This window comes from Glandiceps talaboti, chromosome 13 (assembly GCF_964340395.1).
Source record: "Glandiceps talaboti chromosome 13, keGlaTala1.1, whole genome shotgun sequence".
In the NCBI taxonomy this organism is placed as follows: domain Eukaryota; kingdom Metazoa; phylum Hemichordata; class Enteropneusta; family Spengelidae; genus Glandiceps; species Glandiceps talaboti.
The window spans coordinates 2,320,270-2,347,500 of record NC_135561.1 but is presented as its reverse complement, the minus strand read 5'-3'; the positions used below and the strand labels follow the sequence as shown (position 1 = coordinate 2,347,500).

At 37.1% G+C, this 27,231-nt stretch overlaps 1 protein-coding gene across 1 annotated transcript in view; it reads left to right on the top strand.

Annotated features, from left to right (window-relative positions):
* The first annotated feature begins 4,903 nt into the window (after positions 1–4,903).
* LOC144444889 (uncharacterized) overlaps positions 4,904–27,231 on the top strand; it is a 112,561-nt gene continuing 90,233 nt past the window's right edge. Inside the window, exons 1-3 of the mRNA XM_078134440.1 lie at positions 4,904–5,411; positions 25,055–25,456; positions 26,269–26,567. Of these exons, the coding sequence (XP_077990566.1) occupies positions 5,072–5,411; positions 25,055–25,456; positions 26,269–26,567 (1,041 nt within the window). The 5' untranslated portion in view covers positions 4,904–5,071. The remainder of the gene's footprint in view (positions 5,412–25,054; positions 25,457–26,268; positions 26,568–27,231) is intronic.

The window sequence follows — 27,231 nt, the reverse complement described above, 5'->3', positions numbered from 1 at the left end:
TATAACCATAAATGACAGTAGTAGCCATGGTAACTATTTTATGTGACTTTACTTTGTATGTCTATTATATATCTGTACCAAATGTTGCAGTATGATTTGCTAATTTAAAAATGAAATGTGGTATCACTCAGAGTTCAAGATTTTTGTACACATCTTGTGAGTTTATTAATACAATCATCGTATATTGTTGTATTGTTGTGTAAGGAGTCAAGATTTTTAGTACCTGGTGTTAAGCTCATATTGTACATTATGTTACAACTGTTGCCTTTATTTGCAATTGGGGTGACACTAACCACTTTTTGTAAACAAGTACGATACTTCGACGAATATTCTACAGTACAAATGGTGTTGAATTGGTGCTCAACTTATGTGATATGACATATACACTCACTTAGACAATTTATGTCATATGACATATACACTCACTTAGACAATTTATGTGATATGACATATACACTCACTTAGACAATTTATGTCATATGACATATACACTCACTTAGACAACTTATGTGATATGACATATACACTCACTTAGACAATTTATGTGATATGACATATACACTCACTTAGACAATTTATGTGATATGACATATACACTCACTTAGACAACTTATGTGATCTGACGTATACAATCACTTAGACAACTTCAACTGTTAAAGTATAGAGGTAATTAGGGTGCCACGCACAGTGAGGATGTAGAAGTAGTCAAATTGATATGTTGACTATAAGCTGGAAAGTCAGCAATTGGATCCTGTTGTACGTGTTGCATCTCTGTTAATGTATAGATCCTATGAGTAGTTTCTATGGTTACTGTTAGCCTTGAGTTGACTATGTGTCTATCTTTGCGGCATCATGTCCCATGAGTGAAACCTCAAACACCAACACCACTTCAACTGTAACTACAGTCAGTATAGCAATGGTACTGTGACGTCATTATCATTTATGAGTATAACTTTACAGTAATCTTGAGTACCGTTTTAACGAATTCATGCATGAAAATATATGCATAATTTGTGCATGTAAACGAAATTATTAGCCCACCAAATTTAGTGGCATTTGAGATAACAGATTTAGTATATTGTGATGTAATATACGTGTCAGCACATCTTAGCCAAAAATGTCGGGTGAAGTTTAACCCTATGCGCCTCACAAATAGATTAATTCGCCTACCCGTGTTAAATGTACATGTTTCCACGCTCAGCATTGTCGGTGGTCATTTTCTCGTTTCGTGAATTAAAAAGATCTAGATTATAATGTTTCAAATAATTATATTTCGAAATTTGCCCCTAACATGTATGTTGTACTCTCGCTATAGAAAATAACCCCGACAACTTTGGCTAATTAACAGTAATGACTAGAACAATGATCTGAACATGAATTAGAAACTTAAGATACACACATACAAAATAAATAGTACAGCCAGAAAGCTTTATCAAATATCACTAAGGCCTGCCTCGTGAATGGAGTTTCATTGTAAAATAATTAGACATTACTTCACTTATTAAATCAACAATGGCATTGTTACAGTGGAAATGTTATGTCGTAAATTTGTGCTAATTTTGAACTACAGAGGAGTGAAAATTAATCAGTGTTATACATTGAATTTTTCTTGCACTCTGAATAGAAGTATTGCGAATAAAATCAAAAGGTTAGTTTGTTTGATGTAGAATTCTATGTTGTTTGACAGTGTTTTCATTTCAACTTCATATTTGTAATAAATATAATAGTACTGTAAAAGTATTGAATAAATTTGATAAGTTGAAATCATTGTCTTTGTCACTGGATTGTTTATTGAGAGCAGAGGAAACAAATATAATTATAATTGTTGGGTTTAATGTCGGAAAACACCAAACGATATACATTTACTTCAAATGTATCTAGTGTCCCACTTCGGAAAGTTCAAGGGGCAAGTGTAGAGTATTTCATGGGGATGGAAAACGGCAAGGGAAGTGATGAAGGTCCCTGCACATATATATATATATATATATATATATATATATATATATATATATATATATATATATATATATATATATATATATATATATATATATATATATATATATATATATGTGTGTGTGTGTGTGTGTGTGTGTGTGTGTGTGTGTGTGTGTGTGTGTGTGTGTATGTATTATGTATGTATGTATGTATGTATGTATGTATGTATGTGTGTATGTATGTATGTATATGTGTATGTATACGTGTATGGATGGATGGGTGTGTGTGGGTGCGTGCTTGGGTTAGGACACTTCCTTGCCAGGGTATTATTTTGATGTCTAATATTAGACATTATTGAAACTTTTGGCACATCTGTGTCAGCATCCAAAAGGTAAGACTTCAGAAAGTAAACAACATACACAAGCAGTCCGTTACCGTCGAAGAACCCGGAAAAACCCAGCAATGACAAATTGGACCCGATAACGCCCTCAAGCCGCTGGCATCCAAAACTTTTGGTTTACATACACGTAACTTCCACAGATTGGTTTACAAGATTCAAGAGGTGCCATAGCTCCCGACCATGCTCCCCTCCCCCTCCACACACACGATTAGTTAAAGTAAAACAAATAGCCACTTTCGACAACTCTTTTGCAGGCCGCCACCCCCCCCTACCCCCCCCCCCCCCCACACACACATACACATACATTTTGCCTATGGGCTATATCACCAAATACTACTCGGCTACAGTCGAGACATCTACTATGTTTTATGTTAATCTATCGGACAAACCAAATATTTACTCATCCAATCGAAAGAATTTGATTTATCAAATCCAGAATTACGAAATCGTTGACACAAGATGTTGTATGACCAACCATTGGCGAAGTTTTATGTGATACAATACATGTACATGTTAACTTTTAGTTGTAAACATTGCTAACACCGGAATTACAAGTATAGTAGAAACATTGTGCAATTGTATGTTCATGGTCGTCCAACATCATGAAGTTTACAAAAGTTGGCCTTTCGGGTCTAGTTGAAATCCGGCATCTAAAAAACTACACTGTATAAATATTTAGGGGTATTTTCCTAATAGGATTGCGAAGCATTGAATCACGGATGGTTCATCTACACATGGGTCTCACCTGGGCTACAAGTATGTAGTATGTTATACCATGCATGAGCTAAGTTGAACAACAAATATGGAATATATACTCTGGTCGTGCTACGTCACGACAACGCGCGTCAATGTTACGGCGACACTACGTCACTGGTTCCACGATGTTCGAAACATGAGCCAAACCGTCCACAATTGCCATTACTTCCCTTAATTTTTCTTTGACCTTTGATAGTACTGGCGCTGGTATAATTATGTTATTCTCCAAAGTTTTTCTTCATTTAGCCGGAACAAATACTTGTGACCTAAGGGTTGTCACTATTCGTCTAGACAACGACCCCTTAGGTCACTCGTATTTTCCTTGGCTGAAAGAAAAAATATTGGGGAATAGCATCTAAATATTCTGTTCTATGTCCGACCCTCCTCCCTATATATACAAGAAACATAAAAGTGGGTTTTATTCAATAAACGTATTTCAGATGTCGACGTTGTCGCTGATTAGTTTGAGTTGCGACATGCTATACGTTGACGAAAACCATCCATATACCCTACTATCAAAATACATGGTTTGAATTCTGCAGTACATGTAAGGATAGAGTTCTCATGAAGGGACAGGGTTAGAGTTCTCACCAAGGGACAGGGGTAGAGTTCTCATCAAGGGACAGGGGTAGAGTTCTCATCAAGGGACAGGGGTAGAGTTCTCACCAAGGGACAGGGGTAGAGTTCTCATGAAGGGACAGGGGTAGAGTTCTCATCAAGGGACAGGCGTAAAGTTCTCATCAAGGGACAGGGGTAGAGTTCTCATCAAGAAATAATAATGATAATAATGATATAGGAAATTACGAAATGGTCGGCTATTACATGTGTAATCTAATAATATGGAGTACTGATGGTCATAGATTCCTACTCTCAGTGGCATTACATAGCATCGATGTTTTGTCATTAATGTGCATTTAAAACCCGGAACCGATTAGCTGTTTTGAAACGTGTACACGGATGTTACAAAGGCTAAGAAAATGGGTTTTTATAGCCTACCTTTAGAATGTGCTCTCAAATATTACATAATACATGTATTTACCCTCTCATTGTGACCGACATAGCAGATAAGTTTGTTGTGGCGGTGTTATGGACACAGACAAGGTGGTTTCTTCCTTGTCTGTGGTCGAACAGATACTAACAAGGGTTCCTGTCATTATTTTGGCAAATTTTCAGCCAAAAATAATGACCTCGTTAAAATTGATTAAAAGTACCTAAATTAGGTAAAAAAAGAAGAAGAATTGTTTCTGCTCAGCGCGCGCATCACTTAAATACCCTCGTATCGGTCGTTTTTTTCTGTTTGTCCAGCCCATGCAGTCTGCAGATCCATGGGAAAACACAAAAATAACCCTCCCTACTTCAGTAAAGACAACTGCAGAGCCAATCAGAGACAAGCACACACACTTGCTCTAAAGTACTAAATAACATGAATAAAAAGAACAGTTACTGCCATAAAAACATGTAGTAGATTGAGTTGAGAATAAAAACAAAATCGCGTCGTCGCACCACTTCAGACAAAATGTCCTGACCAGAAACAATTTTTTTTCTCGCCTTATTGGAGTATCAATTATTTGGTATTCACATTCTATAATGTACATGAGAGGTTGGGCATCCAGAGCATACATTGAACCCGGAAGTGTGTTGAATTAAATTAGTAGCGTCGCCCTACACTCCACAATGACAAATTGCTTTAAGGGTAGTTTATAAGAGTGTTGTACTGGACGTACGACCAGTTACATTTCTAACTTGCCTGAACTGGTACGTTAGTAAGTCACGTGTACTGAACTGGAACTTTGTCAAACAATCTTCGCTTCGCTTGAGGAACGCTGAGCCGAGCTTCTGATACAAGTTACCGTTCTTGGCAGGACTATTGCGGCTCTGCTAGCGGGCCGTAAAGAGTAATTCAACTTGTATGTATCCTTCTCCAAGGCCGTTGAAGTATGCGTGTGAGACGGGAATGAAAAAACATACAAGTCAACCATGTCGTTAAGAGTGACTGTTATAACAATACTTCTGGTGGTCCTCATTTATCAACCACCAAGTTCACTTAGTCAAGTTCCAGATTGTCAAGTCGTGTCCAACTCTCTGCATGTTGATGTTGACTCAACATGCTCGATCAATCCAAGTTTACTTACGGGACAACTCGACACGTTACGAGTAGACCGTGACGGTACTCTCATAGTGCAATCGAATGGCAATGACTTCATTCGTCTAGTTGCCAAGTGGGTTGAAGTAATGCCAACTGGCAAAATCACTGCAGATGTTCAAGGCTATGAAGCTGGTCAAGGCCCAGGTGCTGGTAACGCCGCTGGTTCTGGAGGTAAGGCTAAACTTATATTGCCCCATTAGTAACTTTTCAAACAGCGTCCGATGTTCACCCACTTATGTGCAGAGCTACTGAAGGTCTAGGGGCTTTCATAAACTATGTTTACTATCAAATAACAAACCCTAGACAAACGTAAACCCATAAAATCTAAACAAACCCAGTATTAGGTACCAACTATTTCAACGGAGTAGCCAACGCGTGATGAATTTCTGGCAGTGAACCTTTCTCTTCGTACTTTTCAAATGAACGACAATGGATGCATATATACAAGTCATTGACGACTTCAATTGCATCTGTTTTCAACCACTAGTAAAACAAATCCATTAAATCAGCAGACTGTATTCATTAGTACACCAGCAGGATTTCAACTACCATGTGTTATTTTGGGCATTGTCACTGACAACTTTGTACTTTCTTACCGGGACTGAGAAGTCCAGCTCTCACTGCAGATCGCCTATTAAAATTTATGCATTAGCATCGGTTCACCGTTTGCGAAGTGTGACGTCGTGTTTGTAGCCCCGACGAAACAGTCCTTCAGTTTCTGAAAGTTTGTGGTAAATTTAGTATCCCTGTATATACACTTACTAAAAATTGATCTATAAAAATATCAATCAGAAATGCCATAATTACTTCCATTGAACAATTCAATTGTTAAATTGCCGACATATTCAAATTAGGATATATTTTGTCCTGGAAAAGAAACTATTGTCTTGAAATGAATGTATTTAACTTATAGTGAAATTGGTTTTGAGAAATCCAAGATTTGATAATTACGACACACATGACACAAGTTTCCAGCAGGAGGGTTTCGTAGGGACATCCGTGTACGTGTAGGAAGTAAAAATTTGTGCGAACAGTTTCAAATTACTGAACTGTCAAGAAACGTTGACGATGTTGATAAATCACACCATATTGTGGTTTTGAAGAAAACGAGCAAACCCATCTCATGTACACTATATAAGAGACGGCCTCAGCTCAAACGACGTGTGAACACGTACGCCCCCCCCCAGAAAATTACTGCAAATCTTGTGGAATTTCTATGAACTTCAAGTTTCATTTTTTGGGGGGAAACGTAAAAGGCACTGCACTTTATCATCTGCAAAATTCAAACACAACTTCCATGGTCACGTCACTTACACCCCGTTTTGTAGAGTGTGCATATATTGACATTTGACTTTAACATCATGCCTTCAATTAACAGTCAAACCACATACAAACTTAGGGTGAATATCGTTTGCAGTGTAGTCAAATCCATACGAGTAAGCCATTCACAAATACATACGAGTAAGCCCTTCACAAATACATACGAGTAAGCCCTTCACAAAAAAATGTAATACTTGGGAATGGATTAGTCAGTATAAATGAAGAGTTTGAGCATACAAACTTGAAGGGAGCGTTACGAACATCATTTAATAAGATTAATGCCTAGTGACTTGTCGAATTCTACCAAAGCAATATGTCTTGTGCAGTGATACCGACTGCTCCTTGGCCACGTTGGCATGGGACCGTGTTCAAAGGCCGAGCTCACATGACATAAGTTTGAATACGTAAGAAAACTACTGACCGAAAATCACCCAGAGGTTGAGTTGAGTTGAGTACATTACTGGATCTGTCAGTTTCTCGTTTACATGTAATGGGACTCTGTGTCGACGTCATACTGTAATTTCCAAGCAAGAAATAACATTTAAATACATGTACTGCAATGCATATATATTCATTTAGCTCAAAGACTAGTCTAAAGTTTGATACACCAATTAGCTAGAATAACACCAAGACAAGACTCTGGCTAATAATCTCTATGGTTTTACACCCAATGGAATCACAGACACTTGTTGTATGTATTTCAGAACACTCTATTGTCATGAATTTGTAATTACCGTGTTTGGGTTCAGACATGACGCTGTTTATACATGTCGCCAAACACCAAGTTGGTGAGAATCTTATTATTGAAATAGCTGACATTGGCGTCAAGACAACCGTTTTCAGTAAGATTTGATACTAGCGACGGCTAGTCGACAATATTGACGTCTTTGAACAAATGCAAGTTGCACAAAGGGTACGGCCACGTGTTTCTGGAATCACTAATACATTCATGTATATTGAGAACAGTGCACAGAAGTAGTTTCCACAACGGATTGTATGCAGTCGAAGGGTTTATTGCCCGATGGAAAAAAAGTATGAAAACAGTAATTACAAAAAATTACGACGCGACATCTGCTTATAGTTCCCGTTGTCATTTCCGACTCTGTCCTCGCTTACATGTATAAAGATATGAATATGATAATTGTAAATGCCTAGTCCAACTAAAGTTGGGTGTTGGCAAAATAAAATAAACTGACTTGGTAGTTCTTATTCATGTTTGCGTAGGTGTGCATATAGCTATGGTAACTATATAGCAACAAAAGCGTTATAAAAAAACCGGAAAGCAATTGGAGTTTGTTATTTCTAAAAAGTACCTCGGGTACATTATGTCTTCGACAGGGGAGACGAATTAGATATGCGGAAGCAGCTCAAGTCTTTTTATGCTAGGGCAAATTTTATTGTTCGTAAATTTAGTCATTGCTCCTCGAAGGTGAAATGTACACTTTTTAGAAGTTTTTTATACAATGTATATTGTTTAAATGTTTGGTGTAACTATAGTACTAGGATGATGCATACTTTAAAAGTGGCATATAATAACACAATGCGATTAGTATTTGACCTAAGAGGTGCAGTCAGCATTTAGTAATATCTGTGTAACCAGTGATATTTTGAGTTTTTCATCGCTCCACTGAAAGTTGCCGTATACATTTAACGGACGTATTGTTGAGAGTCACAATACTTTAATTCGAATCTGTATTGACTCTGATACATATTTTCGTTCAAACCTTTGGAGAAAGTATAGGATTGTCATGTATAGTACAAGATACTTGTTTAATGTTATTATGTCTGTCTTTTTCTTTGTGTTTGTAAGTTTTTAAAAAAATATTTTTATGGACATCTTGGTGGACTGAATTAAAGAAATAATAATAATACTAATAAAGTGAGGACATGACAACGGGAACTACAAGCAGACGTCTTCGTATTTGTTTTTGTGCAATTCAGTTTTCATACTTTTTTTTCAATCGGGCAATAAACCCTTCTACTGCGTGCAATCCGATGTGGGAACTACTTTTGTACACAGTTGTCGATAAGCATGCATGTATTTGTGATTCCAGTTGCTATAGTTACCATAGCTATATGCACCCCTACGCAAAAATAAGAACTACCAAGTCAGTTTAGTTTATTTTGCCGGCACTCTACTTTAGTTGGTCTGGGGGCATTTACAATATCATATTCATTTCTTTATACATGCAATCACGAGTTCAGCCTGAAACCCATCGTTTTGATTTCATCTACTATACAGGCTAGTTTTGTAAAACAGGATTGCTTTGTAGTATCTCGGCTATAAAAGGCAGGAGGATGTCAACACTGACGGTGCTGCATAAAAACGGTCGAATTCTATAATCACGTGACAAATAATAGTATCATATAGCTGCAACAGTAGTTTTTAATTTGCAAAATAGGTTTGTGGATTCACAAGTTTTCAATTCTTGACCGGATGTTACTCATACACTGTCAAAGGTTAACATATAAAGTAACCAGTTTGTACTAGATTTTTTGAATACACTGCAAACAAAGAACATAAAACACAAACAAATAACGCAAACACCAAATTGAAGAAACAAGTTAATTTGATAGATATTTCATGAGTGCGAAAATGTAAGTTTGTCGATATCAATACCAAAATAATTTTCCGTATCCCATCTCAAAGCTACTTTTAACATCGATCAAAATAGTGTTCTTTCAAGAAGAGTGGTCAACTTAGTGTAACACAATATTTATCTACTAATGGAAGACCTTGAAAAATATACATACGTGTACATCCTTTGTCTCGTGTGAGACTAACGATTTCAACAGATATGTAATGTGCACCTATTCTCTGAAAGCAAAGCTCGGGGCGCAGTTTTATGCAAAATTTTGATGAAATAAACTTATGTAGATAAAATACCTTGATTTTGGAACATAAAATGAGTATATAAAATGATTTTTGTCTGGTAATATTATTTTATACTTATCATAATTTAAGGAATTCTGTCTAGCATTCTGATTAGTTTGTTTTTAATGGTGTTAATTCCCCGATGGCTGCATGTGAAATGTAAATTAATGTGCAGTCACGTGATAGTTTTAAGCTCCAGATACGTCAGGTTCAAGTTCAATTTTGGTGGCCAACTCTTGGCCTGTAGAAATGAGACGGATGAGCCTTTAACCATATACCCTACAGTCTATTGTTGAACTGTGACAGGAAGTAGAATCGGGGAGTAGAATATCATAGTGTAGAGTAATAGACCAAGATGTTCAAAGCCTTAAACCATATACCCTACAGTCTATTGTTGAACTGTGACAGGAAGTAGAATCGGGGAGTAGAACATGTAGAGTAATAGACCAAGATGTTCAAAGCCTTAAACCATATACCCTACAGTCTATACTTGAACTGCGACAGGAAGTAGAATCGGGGAGTAGAACATGTAGAGTAATAGACCAAGATGTTCAAAGCCTTAAACCATATACCCTACAGTCTATGGTTGAACTGTGACAGGAAGTAGAATCGGGGAGTAGAATATCATAGTGTAGAGTAATAGACCAAGATGTTCAAAGCCTTAAACCATATACCCTACAGTCTATGGTTGAACTGTGACAGGAAGTAGAATCGGGGAGTAGAATATCATAGTGTAGAGTAATAGACCAAGATGTTCAAAGCCTTAAACCATATGCCCTACAGTCTATGGTTGAACTGTGACAGGAAGTAGAATCGGGGAGTAGAATATCATAGTGTAGAGTAATAGACCAAGATGTTCAAAGCCTTAAACCATATACCCTACAGTCTATGGTTGTACTGTGACAGGAAGTACAGTAGAATCGGGGAGTAGAATATGTTGAGTAATAGACCAAGATGTTCAATGCAACTTGCCAATACATGTAAATTTGTGTGCATCGCTCTATCTACATTTAGTTTGGCGGCAAAACTGTTTAATAGTCTAGTTCCATACCGACCGTATTCCGTACTACATTGTACGTTATCTTCACCGTATGAAGATATAAACGTAGTACGGAATACGGTCCGTCAGGAACTAGACTACAAAACTGTAGTCCTAGACTAAAGATACGTAGAGAGCAAATCAGTATTAAAGTAAAATATCGGAAATAAGCCCCAAATTACCGATCGTTGTAATTTCCTTCCATAATTACGTAATTATTCTGTGAATTATGTAGTCTATCATTTCACGTCATTTCCGGTAAACAAGCTACGGACGTGCACTACGTGTTCGCGTACAGTTCAAATGATAGAAGACGTATGACGTAGTCAGGTTATGTATAAAAGAAAATCACTATAGTAGTACCAGGCGACAACTGTGATTGCGCAATGTGTTCAAGGTCAAACTAAGGTAAAATTTCCATATCTTCAACTATGCCCACTTCTTGAATACGTGCACAAGTAGCTAATCGAAAGTCGTGATATTTGCATATACACCCGTACGTACGTTCTGTATATAAGTCTAACGCAAATCAGAGTTTTATTTCTAAAACAGGTTAATACTAGGCTAAACATATTAAATTACGGTTCGAAAACTAACCGGACGCTGCAAACAAGCATTGTTGTTTGTGTATGTATGAATCATATCATAACTTGATACGTTCTCTATACTTTTCAGAGTGTCAGACATCATATAGCTACTTTCGTTACCAAATATATCATTTACTGAAAGTTCAATTCAGTACAAACTTTAAAGTTATCATATCCTATGCTCACCAATTCAAGACCTCGTTATTATTTTGTGACAGACTTTGCCAGTAAAAAAACTTGTTGAGGTCATTCGGAGATGAACGATGCACATAACAATGGATGTTTCATACTTACTTTTAAATTAATAGTTTACTTAGGTTTACTTAGGTGCTTCCTGAACGCAGGCTTTTCAGCCTAGATGTTCAGATCCGTCTGGTATGGGATTCTACTCTGTTTGTATTTAGCCTCGATACATGATATCTAGGTTTTTCTGTCAATTGTCCAGGCACTGTTTAAATGGGTTAATAGTTGGTACTGTGACTGTATTGTTTGATAGTGGGTTCCAGTGGTCAACTAACAATGCGGTTTGTGAAGGAGTACATGTATTTTCTGATTTCCAGTTGTGTATGCTGTTTTGAGAGCTTGAGTGAGTGTCCACGAGTTCTATATGATGTGTTGATTATTAGAAAGTTGAAAATTGGTCTGTCGTAGCATCCATTCAAGATTTTATATTTTGTATGTACATGTATATGCGATTGGGTATAGAAAGTCGCGGACCAAGTTGAAGTCTAAAATGAACGTTTCTCAAACAGGAGGGGAATTTGATATAGACCGTTTGTTTTCTTCTAGTAATTACATTTGTAAACTTCATTACTTTATCGTTTGTTTTGGCCGAGGTCATCCATGCGTCCTTACATTGTAACGACCCTGTCATGGCCAAGTCTCCTCCTTCAAACAGTAGCACACTATATGTATACCAGTGTATTTCCCTTAACCCTAACATGTACTGATCACCCGTATACGTACAGGCAAATGACAACACTGAGATTGATCGGATTTTGAGAATATAGAATTTTGTTAATAAAAATAAGTAAAATACCACTGATTAAAAACATTATTTTGTAAAGATTTGGGAATCTTGCAACAGAGAGAGAGAAAGATAATAAAAAGGGAAATCCAATGAAAGCTGCAAAGGTTTTTCTACACTTTGTACCAGCCTTGGTGTTGAGAGCTTCTTGAGGTAGTAAATGACGCCAAGATAAGTCCCTGTCGGCCATTTAGTGGTGCACCCCGATGCAATATATGGTGAACCCAGGTAGATTTTACTTACTCACCACTAAACAAAATTAATTGCGTACATTGATGTTTATTGAGGCGTTTCGCCGAATTGGAGCCGATACACGTACATCTCCAAACTTAGGTAAGTTTGAAAAGTGCAAATCAAACGTCTGATTTTGTGACATGCTTTAATGTAATTATTTGTACATTATCCATTGTACTGTGATCTAAACTAGGTTTAGTTTGGTCACAGACAACTAACACATCTAGTTAGTTGTCTGTAGTTTGGTACATACACATCAAAATATTGCAGTCTAGTACATAGACGGAAATGTTATCTGTGTGCTGCACCCTTCATAGCGAGGATGTTGTGTTGTTGTCGGAGTAGTAGACTGTATGACGATGAATCATGTGAGGACGAGGCTATTACATGTATACAGCTTACATCATGGCAACACTGGTCATGTGAGTGAGTGCGTGTGCGTGCGTGCGTCTGTCTATCTGTCTGTACGTACGTACGTACGTACGTGCATGTGTTTATGTATGTATGTATGTATGTATGTATGTATGTATGTATGTATGTATGAACTATGATGTAATGTACAGTGTAAAGCTCAGACCACTATCTATTTAGTGGTCTGATTAGTGTAAAGGTATGTCATGTTTGTATCTTACGTATCTTAACATGTTTGCCTTGTCAAATGAAGTAGAGTGGTCCAAGGTTAGTCTCAATGCCATAACTATCTCGTAAAAGCCTTTTCAAACAAACAACACTAATCAGGTATTATACCGTAGATAATCTTATTAATTACGTCAGCGCGACTACTATATCTAAATATACATTTTTTATTATCTAGATATTATAAGGCCTAAAACATAATTTGGTTCCGGATACCCGACCCCACCTAGCTTTTCACTACCGCTCCTAAACATTTTACGTATTCGAGGAAGCAATGGAAAACCTGACCTAGACACTCACATAGAAAAAAAAAATAATAAAATAAAATAAAACATCTACCTACCCACCTATTCTACAATTGAGCGTTATCGGAACCATGCAATGTTTTTATTAGGCTTAATGGCAATATTCGAGTTTATTACATGTAAACCTTTGAGACCTTTCAGTGTTGTGTCAATTGACGAGGTTAAACATTACACCAATCCAAATATATACATATATTTACCACACATCCAAGGGCATTTCCTTCATGTTCAGGTCACCTTCAAGGTTTAACTATAGACAGTGGCTGTTTATGGTTTAACAGCATTTATCAAGTTGTGTAAGATTACCTAAGTTACTGTCTATATTGCAGAGACTTTGCCTAATTCCAAAGGTCGTGAGTCAATAAGCTATTACGCTGATATTACAGTATTAAAATGTCGTTAATATGAAATGTATAGCTACGTCATCTGTGTGAAATGGTTTGATGACGCAAGCCTAACCTTCAATAGCGATACCCTGTTGTTTATGCTTTAAGAATATAAATACCTGTTGTGTTCGAACGTAGAGGGTGCGAGTTACAAAAGATTTAGTAAACATGAGATGTATGCAACATACTTTATATTATGATGGTTTGTCCAATTCTTTTCCTCCACAAAATTGGCTGTTTTCACCCTAGTCGAAATCAATGAAAGTTTGACTATTAATTAGTCACAGCATCTTTTTTCTAACCAACAACGAAGTATGAAACTTCAAAAAGAACTTAGCCACTGTTGTTTCAGCTCCTGTCAAAGTTCTTATATAAGAGGGGTAAAGTCTCGGTCAGGGCTCCCCATACCGTAGAAGCACGTCTGGTCTTTACAATGTATCTGATGCTGCGTACTACCGTGTTGCACAAAGTTAACGATTCGCTATGCTGTGTACGGCTAATGTGAGTTTGGACTTTTCTCTCGAATGAGCAACAGTGCGTGTCGGCAAACACTCGTGGGCAGGTGGTATGTCATGGCTTAGGTCGTGTTGCCGTGACAACGAGTTTTGTTTACCACAGAAAAAAAAAACTTGTATGAACCGCAGAGGTTAGTGACTTAAGTGCATAACAATATGCATCTATAGTATTGTTTCCACCAATTTTAGACCCACGGTGCATTTCGTCACGTGCTCTAGCCCACTAACCGAATAATTCTTTGTTCATGAAGATATACCAAGAAGTAATTAGTTATGATCAATACGTGTAAACATAAACGCGCGACAGTAACTGGAAAATCTTCAATGAGATCGATTTTAATCTAGTTTAGTAGTAGATATAACTTATGATTGTACACAACTAATATTGTCTTTTTGTACAACACATTGCATGCATTGTGTGTGCTGATAGGGCACTCCGTCTCAAATTACCAAGAAGTCGTAAATCACCAATCATGGCAATGGGTCAAGGGACGTAGATAAGTATGTCGTTAACACACTTCCAGAATTTAATCTATTTTAAAACACAATTCAGTTGAAAACAGCACCTGTTGTTGTAATATCTTGTAAGGACACCAATTTCATGCTTCACATAGCTTGGACTGTGTCTCGCCAACATTTGTGGCGGTAGATCAGACTATTGAAAATTCGTACCACTAACTATGCTGCGCAATATAGTGTTATATCTGTAACAATACATGTGCATTCCAGATGACTACTACAATATTGAAAAAAGAAACGCATAATCATAGTGATTCAAGTTATGCAGTTTTCTGTAGTTATTAAAAATCCTTTCCATTTAAACTTGAACTTGATGCCAAAGCATTCAATTCAATCTGAAACCATCTGAAGTTCTAAAGAGATCGTATATTGTATGATAATGCTATATTAAAAGAGAAAATCGAACAAAGTTTGGCTTGTTTTTCAGTATCGACGACCTGTATCTTACTTTACAGACTGTATAATTATAGTGTATCCATTGTAAGGCATGAAATATTTAGACATGTCTTGACAAAGTCTTCGAATTGTTAAGTAGTTGTCTAACTATAGTTTGATTATGTCGTCACATATTGCCAAGAGCAGTTTAAAAACCAAGGTGTTATTACACAGAGGAGGTCAAAGGTCACATACTTTTGCCATGTCACTGTACTCATTTGCTGAGATGAGAATGCAAGCTATTAGTCAAAATTCAACATCATGTTACCAGTGATGACTTATCCGTATAGGTCAAACGTGGTTTCTTAAATAATGAGTTTACCATGAGTTTCGCCTACAAATTTCTTAACGGGTACCCTCCTTAAGTTTACTCGGCTGACTTTGTTTGGTTTATGTCATTATTTATATAGAGTCTATACATTTTACCCCGATAAATTATAGAAATTGGGTCATCTTGATCAATGAAACACGACATTGCTAGGAAACGATATTTGAAGTGGAAAACAAACCGAAGTTCAGCTTAATAGTGGTAAATTATGATATTCTTCTCTAAGCTATTGATGAAAGAGTATAATAAATTATCTAGTATTTCACGTTTAGCTTCCCAGTCGTAGATGTACTGATAAGAATACCATGCACAAACCAAGTGCAAAAATATGGATGACATAGGTAGTCTGAAAGGTCTAGCGGTTGGTCCGCTTATGTACAAATGTATCCATACACTTGAGAGTGCATTACATACGAAGAAGGAACGACTGGATCGTTCAGGCTGATAGTACATTGGTCGTTTTACACGAGAACCCGTGTCTACAGTATGTCAAATATTCTAAGGTGTTCGAAATTTGGGTAAAAACGTTCCAAGTCGGCATTATTCTTTCCCAATATTAAAAAACTATGATTGAAGTGGTGTAATTCCCTAATAGTTTTCTTCAATCAATTAGAAAATACTCGTGACCAAATAAGGGTGTGTCAATACTCGCCTTTCGACTCGTAATGACAGGGTTCCTTAGGTCACGAGTATTTTCCTAGGCTTAACGAATAAAAATATTAGGAATGACATCTAATTAACTATTTGAATTTAATCGTAGAAAATGTTACACGTGTAACTTTGCTTCATGCCATTTGTATGGTTTTGTATAGAAGTAAATGTCTTGTACGCATTAACGTTTTAGTATGAGAGAATACAGATGCCACAAACTAGAATTGTGTAATTATAAAGAAGTGACATATTCAACTACAAAAACAAACAAATGAAGGCACCGTGTATCATGTCACGCGTTCCTGTCAGAAAGCAAGGGAAAACCATTATAACTCTGAATTTAGAGTACAGAAATGGTGGTGGTGACATACATGGCCAATCCAAGGGTGGAACGTACTAAATAAACCAAACACGATATTCGTAAAATACCATCTCTCAGTAGTGTACAAAATATCTCAGCGAGAACTTGATGTTTCTGTTCAAACAATTCATAAATCAGGCTTAAAAGTGTCATACATCAGCCTCAGATCACAAACCACGAGAGAGAGAGAGAGAGAGAGAGAGAGAGAGAGAGAGAGAGAGAGAGAGAGAGAGAGAGAGAGAGAGAGAGAGAGCGAGAGACAGAGAGAGACAGAGAGACAGAGAGACAGAGAGAGACAGAGACAGAGACACACACACACAGAGATAGAGACAGACAGACAGATAGACAGACAGACAGACAGACAGACAGACAGAGACAGAGAGAGGGAGAGACAGACAGACAGACAGACAGACAGACAGACAGACAGACAGACAGACAGACAGAGACAGAGGGAGAGGGGGAGAGAGTCGGTGTGTATATGCGTGTGTTTATGAAATGAAGTAAGATGTGATGTGATGTGTGGGGGTGGGGGCTGTCTGTGTGTCTCTAGCAATGTACATTTCCTTGTTGTTTAATTTTTTTTACATCTTCCAATTCCAAAGAACCCTCATAAATATTGTAAAAGCACACACCCACTATACATTCTTATTACTAATCAATAATCACCATAGTAAAACGAAAATGAGATTCCACACTTAAGTAGCACCTCGTGATGGAATTTAGGACCCTATTGTTGTACGAGTTAAATCATTGATTAATAATAACTTAAAGGTAATAAATCATTCAACTTTTCCTTTTCAACTTCCCAGTATTTGTTGTCAACGGATACCAGGCACACTGGTGATACGTCATTTTTGGATAACTTCCAAGGACACTTTCTACATTGTCTCCATGCCTTACACATTGTGTACAAGTCATAATTTTCGATTTTATTGCAAGCGAAGGGATGACAGAATAAAAAATATGGGGAACAAGTATTGGTATGGTTCTAAAGTTGTAATTGACATAGATAAAGTGGCTATTTTTCAGTTTATCGAATCTAAATAGCTTTCAGTGAAAAACATTTAAATCTGGTGTACATTTTGTAAATGTAAAGGTATATATAAATCTGATGTACATTTTGTAAATGTACATATAAATCTCCGGAAAACCATGTACGAACAGCATTTCGCGCGAACAGCTTCATTGGATGCACCTGTCTGAGTTGCTGCAATAATTTTATTTTCTGTCGATCATCGGCAATCACAAAAGACAGATTTGTACAGTTATATTATTGTCAAATAATTTACATGATCTTACAGACAACAATGTGAGACTTTTACAGCAAATTTACGTACGCCAATTGAAGGTACGATTCTCTGAAAGGGGAGGCACGGCAAACATTGGAATGGACCACAGGAGAGGCACAGCAAACATTGGAATGGACAGGGGGGGGGCACGACAAACATTGGAATGGACCACACGAAAGATACATTAGGCGACTGCCCACCATAAACGGTTCATCAAATATCCACTTTATTCTGTAAGGGAACATGCAACAATATTTTCTTATACAATGGAAATAATATCAAAATTTTAGTTCAAAGGTGACGAAACGAATGAATATTTTCAACAACTATGATATTTCTAAGAAATGTGCAATAAAAGTGTATATAAATACAATTCGTAATTCATATTCAAGTTGCATGAAACGGTACATGGATTCATAGACATTGGTATGAAGGAGTATCCATTATCTGTCAAGTCCATTGGCCATATTTGGTCATATACTGCCTATATTTGGTCATATACTGCCTATATTTGGTCATATACTGCCTATATTTGGTCATATACTGCCTATATTTGGTAATATACTACAATGAATCAACCAGGTTGAGTTTGTGATATCACTTGCTTATTCGTATAATAAGATATGTACAGCTTGGCATACTATAAGGCATATATTTGCAGAGCTTGTTTTGACAAATACTGGCAAAATGTATGAGAACGTATGTAGGATAGTACTCGTCTCTCAGAAGACATACATTCAACTTGATAATACATGTATTTTTCTTTCGTAGATATGTGAAAAACACTGCCAAACATAGAAATGAAAATTAACCTATTCAGTTTAATGTTAGAAAACTATATATTCGAGTCGTCTGTTAATTGATTTTGTTTCTGCTTCTATCACTATCATGTGGTTTGGTGAAAGTTGACTTTAGAAAGTTCAAGGTCAGTCTATCACCTCTCTCGATCTCTGAAAGCTGTTGGTTAGCGATTTCAATTCAGCTCCCTGGGCCTTTAGTTGTCTTTGAAGTGAAAGTTGAACGTTATTACTGGCGACTCAAATATATGAACCATGTATTACCTCACAAAATTTGAAAAATCGTGGCTATATTTAACGAAAAATTCATGTTCAATGTCACCGTAACACAGCGTGAAACAGAAAACAAGGTAGAGTGGCCTTATTTGCCCATATTTTACAATCGATTTGACAATGTATCAGGCAAATACCTTTCATGGTAAAAAAATACCTGGATACCACAATCGAAATTAGGTTAAAAGATAAAAACTTCTTTGTTAATAAGCACTTATAGAGTACGTGATATTTTACAATATGAGGCTCAAATAAATAACCTGGGCCCATTCTAAAGTGTATTACGATCGATGTTTACAAAATATCTATCTATCTATCTATCTATCCATCTATCTATCTATCTATCTATCTATCTATCCATACACGATACCGTCGAATTTCTATCGTCCGTGGCAATTCCTCTGTTATATGCCAAATGAATTTAAAGGAATGTCCATTGCCTCTGTTGTCAATAAATTAATGTTGCCTTATCATGCCATAAAGAAATTCATTTCACAATTCACTTTAGTAACGGTCGGTATTTGGCCGACACTCATAGATTTGGTACCTTTCGTGTCCGGGATCCGTTTGTACAGTCCGCACTTGAGTTTTGATTTCGGGCAATGGCATACTTTTACACTAACAGTTCACTACTTCATAAATAGTACATGTACGGTATGAGAGGCGTTACCATAGAGACAATCATCACTATAAATGTATGTATGTATGTATGTATGTATGTATGTATGTATGTATGTATGTATGTATGTATGTATGTATGTGTGTGTCTGTGTGTATGTATGTATGTATGTATGTATGTATGTATGTATGTATGTATGTATGTATGTATGTATGTATTATGTATGTATGTATGTATGCCTACATAATTTTAGCTGTAATGTCCCATGAGTAAGACATCAAGCCTACATCATTTTAGCTGTAAAGTCCCATGAGTGAAACACCAAGCCTACATAATTTTAGCTGTAATGTCCCATGAGTGAAACAAAAAACCTACATCATTTTAGCTGTAATGTCCCATGAGTAAAACACCAAGCCTACATAATATTAGCTGTAATGTCCCATGAGTGAAACACCAAGCCTACATCATTTCAGCTAAAGTCCCATGAGTGAAACATCAAGCATACACAATTTTAGCTGTAACGTCCTATGAGTGAAACACCAAGCCTACATAATTTTAGCTGTAACGTCCCATGAGTGAAACACCACGCCTACATCACCCATGAGTGAAACACCAAGCCTACATCATTTTAGCTGTAATGTCCCATGAGTGAAACACTAAGCCTACATCATTTTAGCTGTAATGTCCCATAGTGAAACACCAAGAATACGTCATTTTACCTGTAATGTCCCATAGTGAAACACTAAGCCTACATCATTTTAGCTGTAATTTCCCATAGTGAAACACCAAGCCTACATCATTTTAGCTATAAATTTGTATGTACGTAATGTTATTTCCTCCATATGTATGTTGTCAACATTTATGCTTTCTCTACTTGTGCGTGACTAGAGCCACAAAGTCTTAGTGCTCCAGGCTTCTTGCTCTGTTTACAGCTTTTGTTATTTAGGTTACTTTCTTTTTCCTTTAATGAGTGATACATTTACAAAGATGACATATTGCAATTTCCTTCCGGCTTTATTTATCATGGCCCAACAACTTTCACTTTGGTGCCTTTTGTCGTGAAGTAAGAGGGTCCGGGTATATCATTGCAGCATACGTATCTCACTACCATATAAGGCAAACAAATGACATATCCTTCACATTAGAGTTGCAATGCGTAAAATTGGTGGTTTCAAAACTTTTGAAAATAAACTCTGTGAGTGATGTATTGGCCATTGTTCCTTACTGGAACAAAGAGTTGTTTGTTCTTTTCTGTATCTTTACGTCCTGGCAATCATTTCTTGATACAAAAAAAAACACATTCTCGCAAACCAGAGCTGTTATTTCACTGCGAAATAACGACGGCGCGTTTTGGACGGTGCCGTAAAAGAGGTTGTGGTTTGCGACGATGGAAATCCAAGACTAAATCCACAAAACAAAGATAATATGCGGTATGCGACTTGAAATTTTGTCACTCTGTAGTCAAAATTATTTATGCTATGATATGAATAATTGATAATACAAATTGTTTTTAGTCATGGTAACATACATAAATTGGATTTAATTTATTTGAATTGCTTATTTCACCCTAGGCAGTTTCTCACTTTGATTTTACGGAATACATAAAAAGGTGTTTGATGGAATATACAATATTTAACTTGGTCACGTTTTGGCATTATAGATTCAATGTCTTACAGAGAAAAACAGTGTCGATTTTATTTCTAAACACTCCCAAGGTCAATGAAGAAAACTCAAAACAAATGATCGTGTAATGTATTTGAAGTAATATCACTCATTGTAAAGTAGCACCGTGACGGTTAAACAGACATTTCGAGCGATGGCTTCTCTATGCCAATGTTTATATACAGCAAATTCCCCTTCAAAATTCCATTCAGTGGTCATACAATCACGAAGATTCATAATTTGGAGAAATTCGGGATTTCTTAAAATGGGACCTGTGGTCTAGTCTACAAGTTTAGAATTCCACGTTCTCTTTTTTGACGTTTGTTCTTCGAAAGCGTTGCAAATGTTTTAAAATAGGCACCTAAGTATAAAAGATAAGGATGGAATGATAGCTTAGTTACCAACAAAATGCAAAACAATAGAAATTATTATTTTTCTCTCGTCCTGGTAGTCTTAGAGTGGGAGACAACTTGGGTCGATATGGTCTCACACTACATGTATGTTGCAAAGCGCAAGTTTGTTTTTGCCAGAATAAAGAGGGCATAAGAAAAATAATCCCACACAGCACAGGATAAAAAATCCATATTTCGATCTCGTGTGAGTATTTCATGTCAGCACACTGGGTGTAAAATTTTATTAATCTGTCATCGCATATTAGAAACTACATCGTATGGAATTATTTATAGTGTTCCAACAGGGGAATTAAGTCAATTATCATAACCAAATGTGACAAACGGATACAAAATTGTTATTATTGTCAACCATATTATTATCAATCTAACGTTTTATATTCGACGTACACTATATCACGTTATGGCTGATGAATTAGTAGAGGTCGATGTAGTTACCATAGTTACAATATTATTATATATCACAATAAAATAACTTTAATACGCGTACGCCTAAATCTTTATAGTTCTCATTTAGATATTACCAACCAACAAAGCTATGAATTTCCTTCCAAACACTGTAGAACAGGACAACACAGACTCCGGGTGTGTGTATGCATGTATGTATGTATGTATGTATGTATGTATGTGTATGCATGTGTGTCTGTCTGTCTGTCTGTCTGTCTGTCTGTCTGTCTGTCTGTCTGTCTGTCTGTCTGACTGACTGTCTGTCTGTCTGTCTGTCTGACTGTCTGTCTGTCTGACTGTCTGTCTGTCTAATTGTCTGACTGTTTGTCTGTCTGACTGTCTGTCTGTCTGTCTGTCTGTCTGTGACCAAACTAACTGTCAAGCTTGACGATAACAAACTATTACAACGTTAGTAAGATTATTATCAAACCAGATGACGATTGGTATCTCAACTGGGTTCCATTGTAATTTACTATATATGTCATCATATTCGTTCTCTTCGATCCGCATCGTCGTCGTTGTCGTCCTCAATATCACAACCGTCATCATCATCATCATCATCATCATCATCATCATCATCATCATCATCATCATCATCATCATCACCACCACCATCATCTCCGTCCACGTGACTATTCGTCAACAATAACGAAGCTGTCATATACTTAGATGTTCAGATTTAAATTGTGGTATTTTTAAGTATCGCCCTCATAAATATGAACGTTTAGAGTGAATCTCACCCCTTCACGTAACGCTATGTCTCTGTGACATTAAACTTTGTCTTCATACTTCTGGGACGTCTTGCGATGACCGAGATCGATTTGTTGATTAAGATGCCGATGAAAGCAATAATTAAATGACTGCTATAGGCTAAACACAATATGTTACATTGTATGTTAACGTCAGTTTCGACATCGTGTGGTGTCAGGTCTATTTATAGACATCCAAGCTGGTGCAAGTTTGTCTAGTCATACCTTGTCCTAAATTGGCCGCTATCGATTGAGGACTCTGGAGATCATTTGTCAGATCATGTACTCTTACAAGGGGTATAACTCGCCTTCTTAAAATATAAGTTACTTGCATTTATAAAATGATTACTTTCTAAACATCATTGGGTTAACATAATAGGGCAGAAACAATACGACATTACTTTAAGTCAAGATATTTACAACGTGGCTTGTTTACCTCTTTGAAGTACATAAGATGAGATACAGGTTTAGTTGCAGGGCAAGAGGACAGGTGACACTCCAAACATAAGAACGCGTGGACATGTCTTAACATGATCTTTCGCTTTTGTCCCCAAATCAGAAGAGAAATTAATCACTTTGTGTAAACAAACTTTATGATAATGCGGTGTTTGCCAAAGTACAGCCTGAAGCCACAAATTTCAAACTGGGCATTGCTAAAATACACACTAGTGTCTAAAGCTTGTGCACAGATGAACTGAATGAGCATTCAATACGTTTTGTTCATCAGCAAAGCGTAGTCGCCCCGGGATTGCTGCTTTCCACCACGCCACCCCCCCCCCCCACCCCTCTCTCTCTCTCTCTCTCTCTCTCTCTCTCTCTCTCTCTCTCTCTCTCTCTCTCTCTCTCTCTCTCTCTCTCTCTCTCTCTCTCTCTCTCTGTCTGTCGGTCCGTCCGTCCGTCCGTCCGTCTGTCCGTCCGTCTGTCTATCACACACATACAGACACAGACACAGACACATACACATACATTTTGTGACGGCTAAAGCCTTACTGCATTGAATACTTCAGTTTTCAGTTGTGCTAAAAATCAAAAGTTATGACTTGCATTGTACACAATGTGTAAGGCGTGGGGACAATTAGTCTAGTTCCTATACAGTATCGTTACGATTTATACCTTTCCTATACAGTATCGTTACGATTTATACCTTCACTCACAGTCTGTAGTCAAAGTCGTTACTCTAGAAGTCCTGAGATGTATGAGATGTGATTTAACATTCATCCACAGCCACCCACACAGTCATTAATACCATGTCTTTGATCAATCACACAAACTTATACACTGTTTAAATCACTATAGCAACTGGGGTTCACTGATTGGATGAACAACTTTCTGTGCTGATTGAGAAACTTTGTGTTTAGAAACCACAGTTGGCATCCAGAAGGTGTCATTGGAAGTTGTCCAAAAATGACGTATCACCAGTGTGCCTGGTCTCCATTGACAACAAATACTAGGAAGTTGAAAAGGAAAAGTTGAATGATTTATTACCTTTAAGTTATTATTAATCAATGATTTAACTCGTACAACAATAGGTCCTAAATTCCATCACGAGGTGCTACTTCAGTGTACATTTTTATTCCAATGTAGAATCTTATTTTCGTTTACTATGATTATTGATTAGTAATACGAATGAATAGCGGGTGTGTGCTTTGACAATATTTACTAGTGTGAGGGTTCTTTGGGAGATGTAAAAAACTAAACAACAAACCAAGGAAATATACAATGTGAGAGACAGCCAGACAGACAGACAGACAGAGAGACAGACAGACAGCCCCCTCTCCCCACACAATCTCACAACTATCTTTATTTCATAAACACACACACAGTCTCTCACTATGTTTGTCTCTGTCTCTGCCTCTGTCTGTCTGTCTGTCTGTCTGTCTGTCTGTCTGTCGGTCGGTCGGTCGGTCGGTCGGTCGGCCTGTCTGACTGTCTGTCTCTCTCTCTCTGCCTGTCTGTCTCTCTGTTTCTCTCTCTCTCTCTCTCTCTCTCTCTCTCTCTCTCTCTCTCTCTCTCTCTCTCTCTCTCTCTCTCTATGTCACAACAATGAATAGCAGTTCAACAATTATTTATGGAATACCGTTAATAGTACACTCAGTCTGAATAAATATATATCCCATCTTGTAAGAATTACATGCATACAGTATTTTTTATAAGAATTAATATTATAGTCTGTAATATTATAGATGTGTGCAATGAGTAAGCGGTGTCTTATAGTAAGAAGAACACATTCTCTAAGTCAAAAAGTCGAGAGAAATGATTACATTGATAACATTGTTCTTGTAAAAAATTACGTTAAAGTCGTTGACACTACTAAATACATGTAATTGTAATGTATTTGTTTTCCATACAGGAAGCCATGGTGGACGAGGTGGCCGACCAACGTCCTCGTACTTATCATCAGGCGATGCAAACAGCTACGGTGACGTTACCCAACCAGGAGATCGAGGCAGTGGAGGAGGGGGCGCCAACGGTGGTATTGGTGGTGGGGTTCTCTTTATCGTCGGTAATAACTCCATCGAGATCGAGGGCACCATATCAGCAAATGGTGGTGATGCAACTGGATCTACGAGTGGTGGCGGTGCTGGTGGGAGTATCTTTCTCTGGTCCCCGGATATATCAGGTGCTGGACGTATTTCTGCAGTCGGTGGCCGAGGTGGAAGTAGAGGAGGAGGAGGTTCTGGCGGACGAATCTCTCTCAAATGTAACGACTGTTTGTTTGCTGGTGATACTCTTGCATATGGTGGGAGACCGGGTATGTATCAATGAAATGTGTAATTCTTGAACCCGTAGATTCATTTTTTGGCAAGTCCAATTATATATAGCTATTCAACACCTCTATTAGGGGGGGTCATACTTAATTATGTTTTTCATGACCCAACAATTCCTGTATTTCCTCAAGCTAGTGAAACGATTAAAAGATTTACACCCTCTACGGCAGCATTTCATAAAATGATTTGTACGATAACGAGCGCAATATGATTTATTGATGAAATTTGGGAACTTTAAAACAGTTAGTTCAAAGTTTCCATCTTACTTTACTTGTCATTTCTTAATCATTTAGATAGTTAAAGTATGATTATAAATTGAAATTATCTCCAACATGTACTCAGACACTTAGTACAGTTATCTTTTTACTTTATAACCGACCGACCGACTGACAGACCCATTATTTTTAAGGTCTTACGATGAGAAATATCTGAATTAAATACTGACACCCTTATTCAAATCTGACCGGTTGGTTTCTTTGTGCAAAAGCTGTCGCATACACGTGTGTAGAACTGATAATGGACTCTTAGACTATTATACAGTAGCATTTTACTTATTGAGTCCAAACTTTAGATGAGGTAAATGTTAAGGTAACAGTAAACTGAGTTCGTCAAAAGAGTTGCCACTATACATTGCATTGTATCTTGAACGGAATGGATTTATAAGTAAGAATTACCATGGGATTCCAAACAATGGCAATTTCTGATTTGACGAAATGAAACAGAATGACAAAATGCACTCAATCAGATATCCCTTCAAACAGTCAATCATCTGCTTCGGATAAATTTTACTTTATAGATGGAGAAACTGACCCGACCCAGATAGCTTCTAGCATGTCGGGTTATACCTACAAACATTCAAGTACAATCTTCGACAAGGGTAGACTTGAAAATAATCCGAAGACGCACTGGAGACCCTCTAGTGATGCCAATAATCGATATCTCGATGCCAGATTTGATGAAAATTTTTATATAACCGCCATAGCAACACGTGGATGCAAAGGATCGGTGTGTTACCAAGGAGACAATGGTGACGAAGAATGGGTAAAGACGTATTACATTGACGTAGACGATGGTACTGGATTCAAACAATATACGGTGGGTGTACATCCTTTAAGAAAGGTTATGACTCTCCAAGATTGTCGTCTGATATTTGGAAAAGAAAGTCCTTTTAGCTTACGTCCTACAGAAACTGAACTGCGAAAGCTGAATACCATAAAAAGAAATGTAGAACAAGGGACTGACTGTACACAAATAGATATACATTCGTTTTCAAGATAGGGTTAGGTCTTGTTAGGGATATGAATACGGTTAGGCTTCTTAGTTTGCATAATCTGAAAAAGTACACACGTTCTACAGATATTGTTCTACATATTACCCATGCGTTAAGACTGACTCACCGCAGTCACGTTTATTTAGTCCGGCGACATTGCTATTGTCTTCTCAGAAGCGGTTATTGGCCTTGTCCTGGTCGGTTTAATGTCATGAAAACAATAAGTTCGATTGAAAGAAAACAATATTGCATTGAGATTTTCCTGATCACTGACCACATTTTTAAGTGTGCGCGTGCATGTATGTATGTATGTATGTATGTATGTATGTATGTATGTATGTATGTATGTATGTATGTGTGTATGTATGTATGTGTGTATGTGTGTATGTGTGTGTATGTATGTATGTATGTATGTATGTATGTATGTATGTATGTATGTATGTATGTATGTATGTATGTATGTATGTATGTATGTGGGGGTGGATGCGT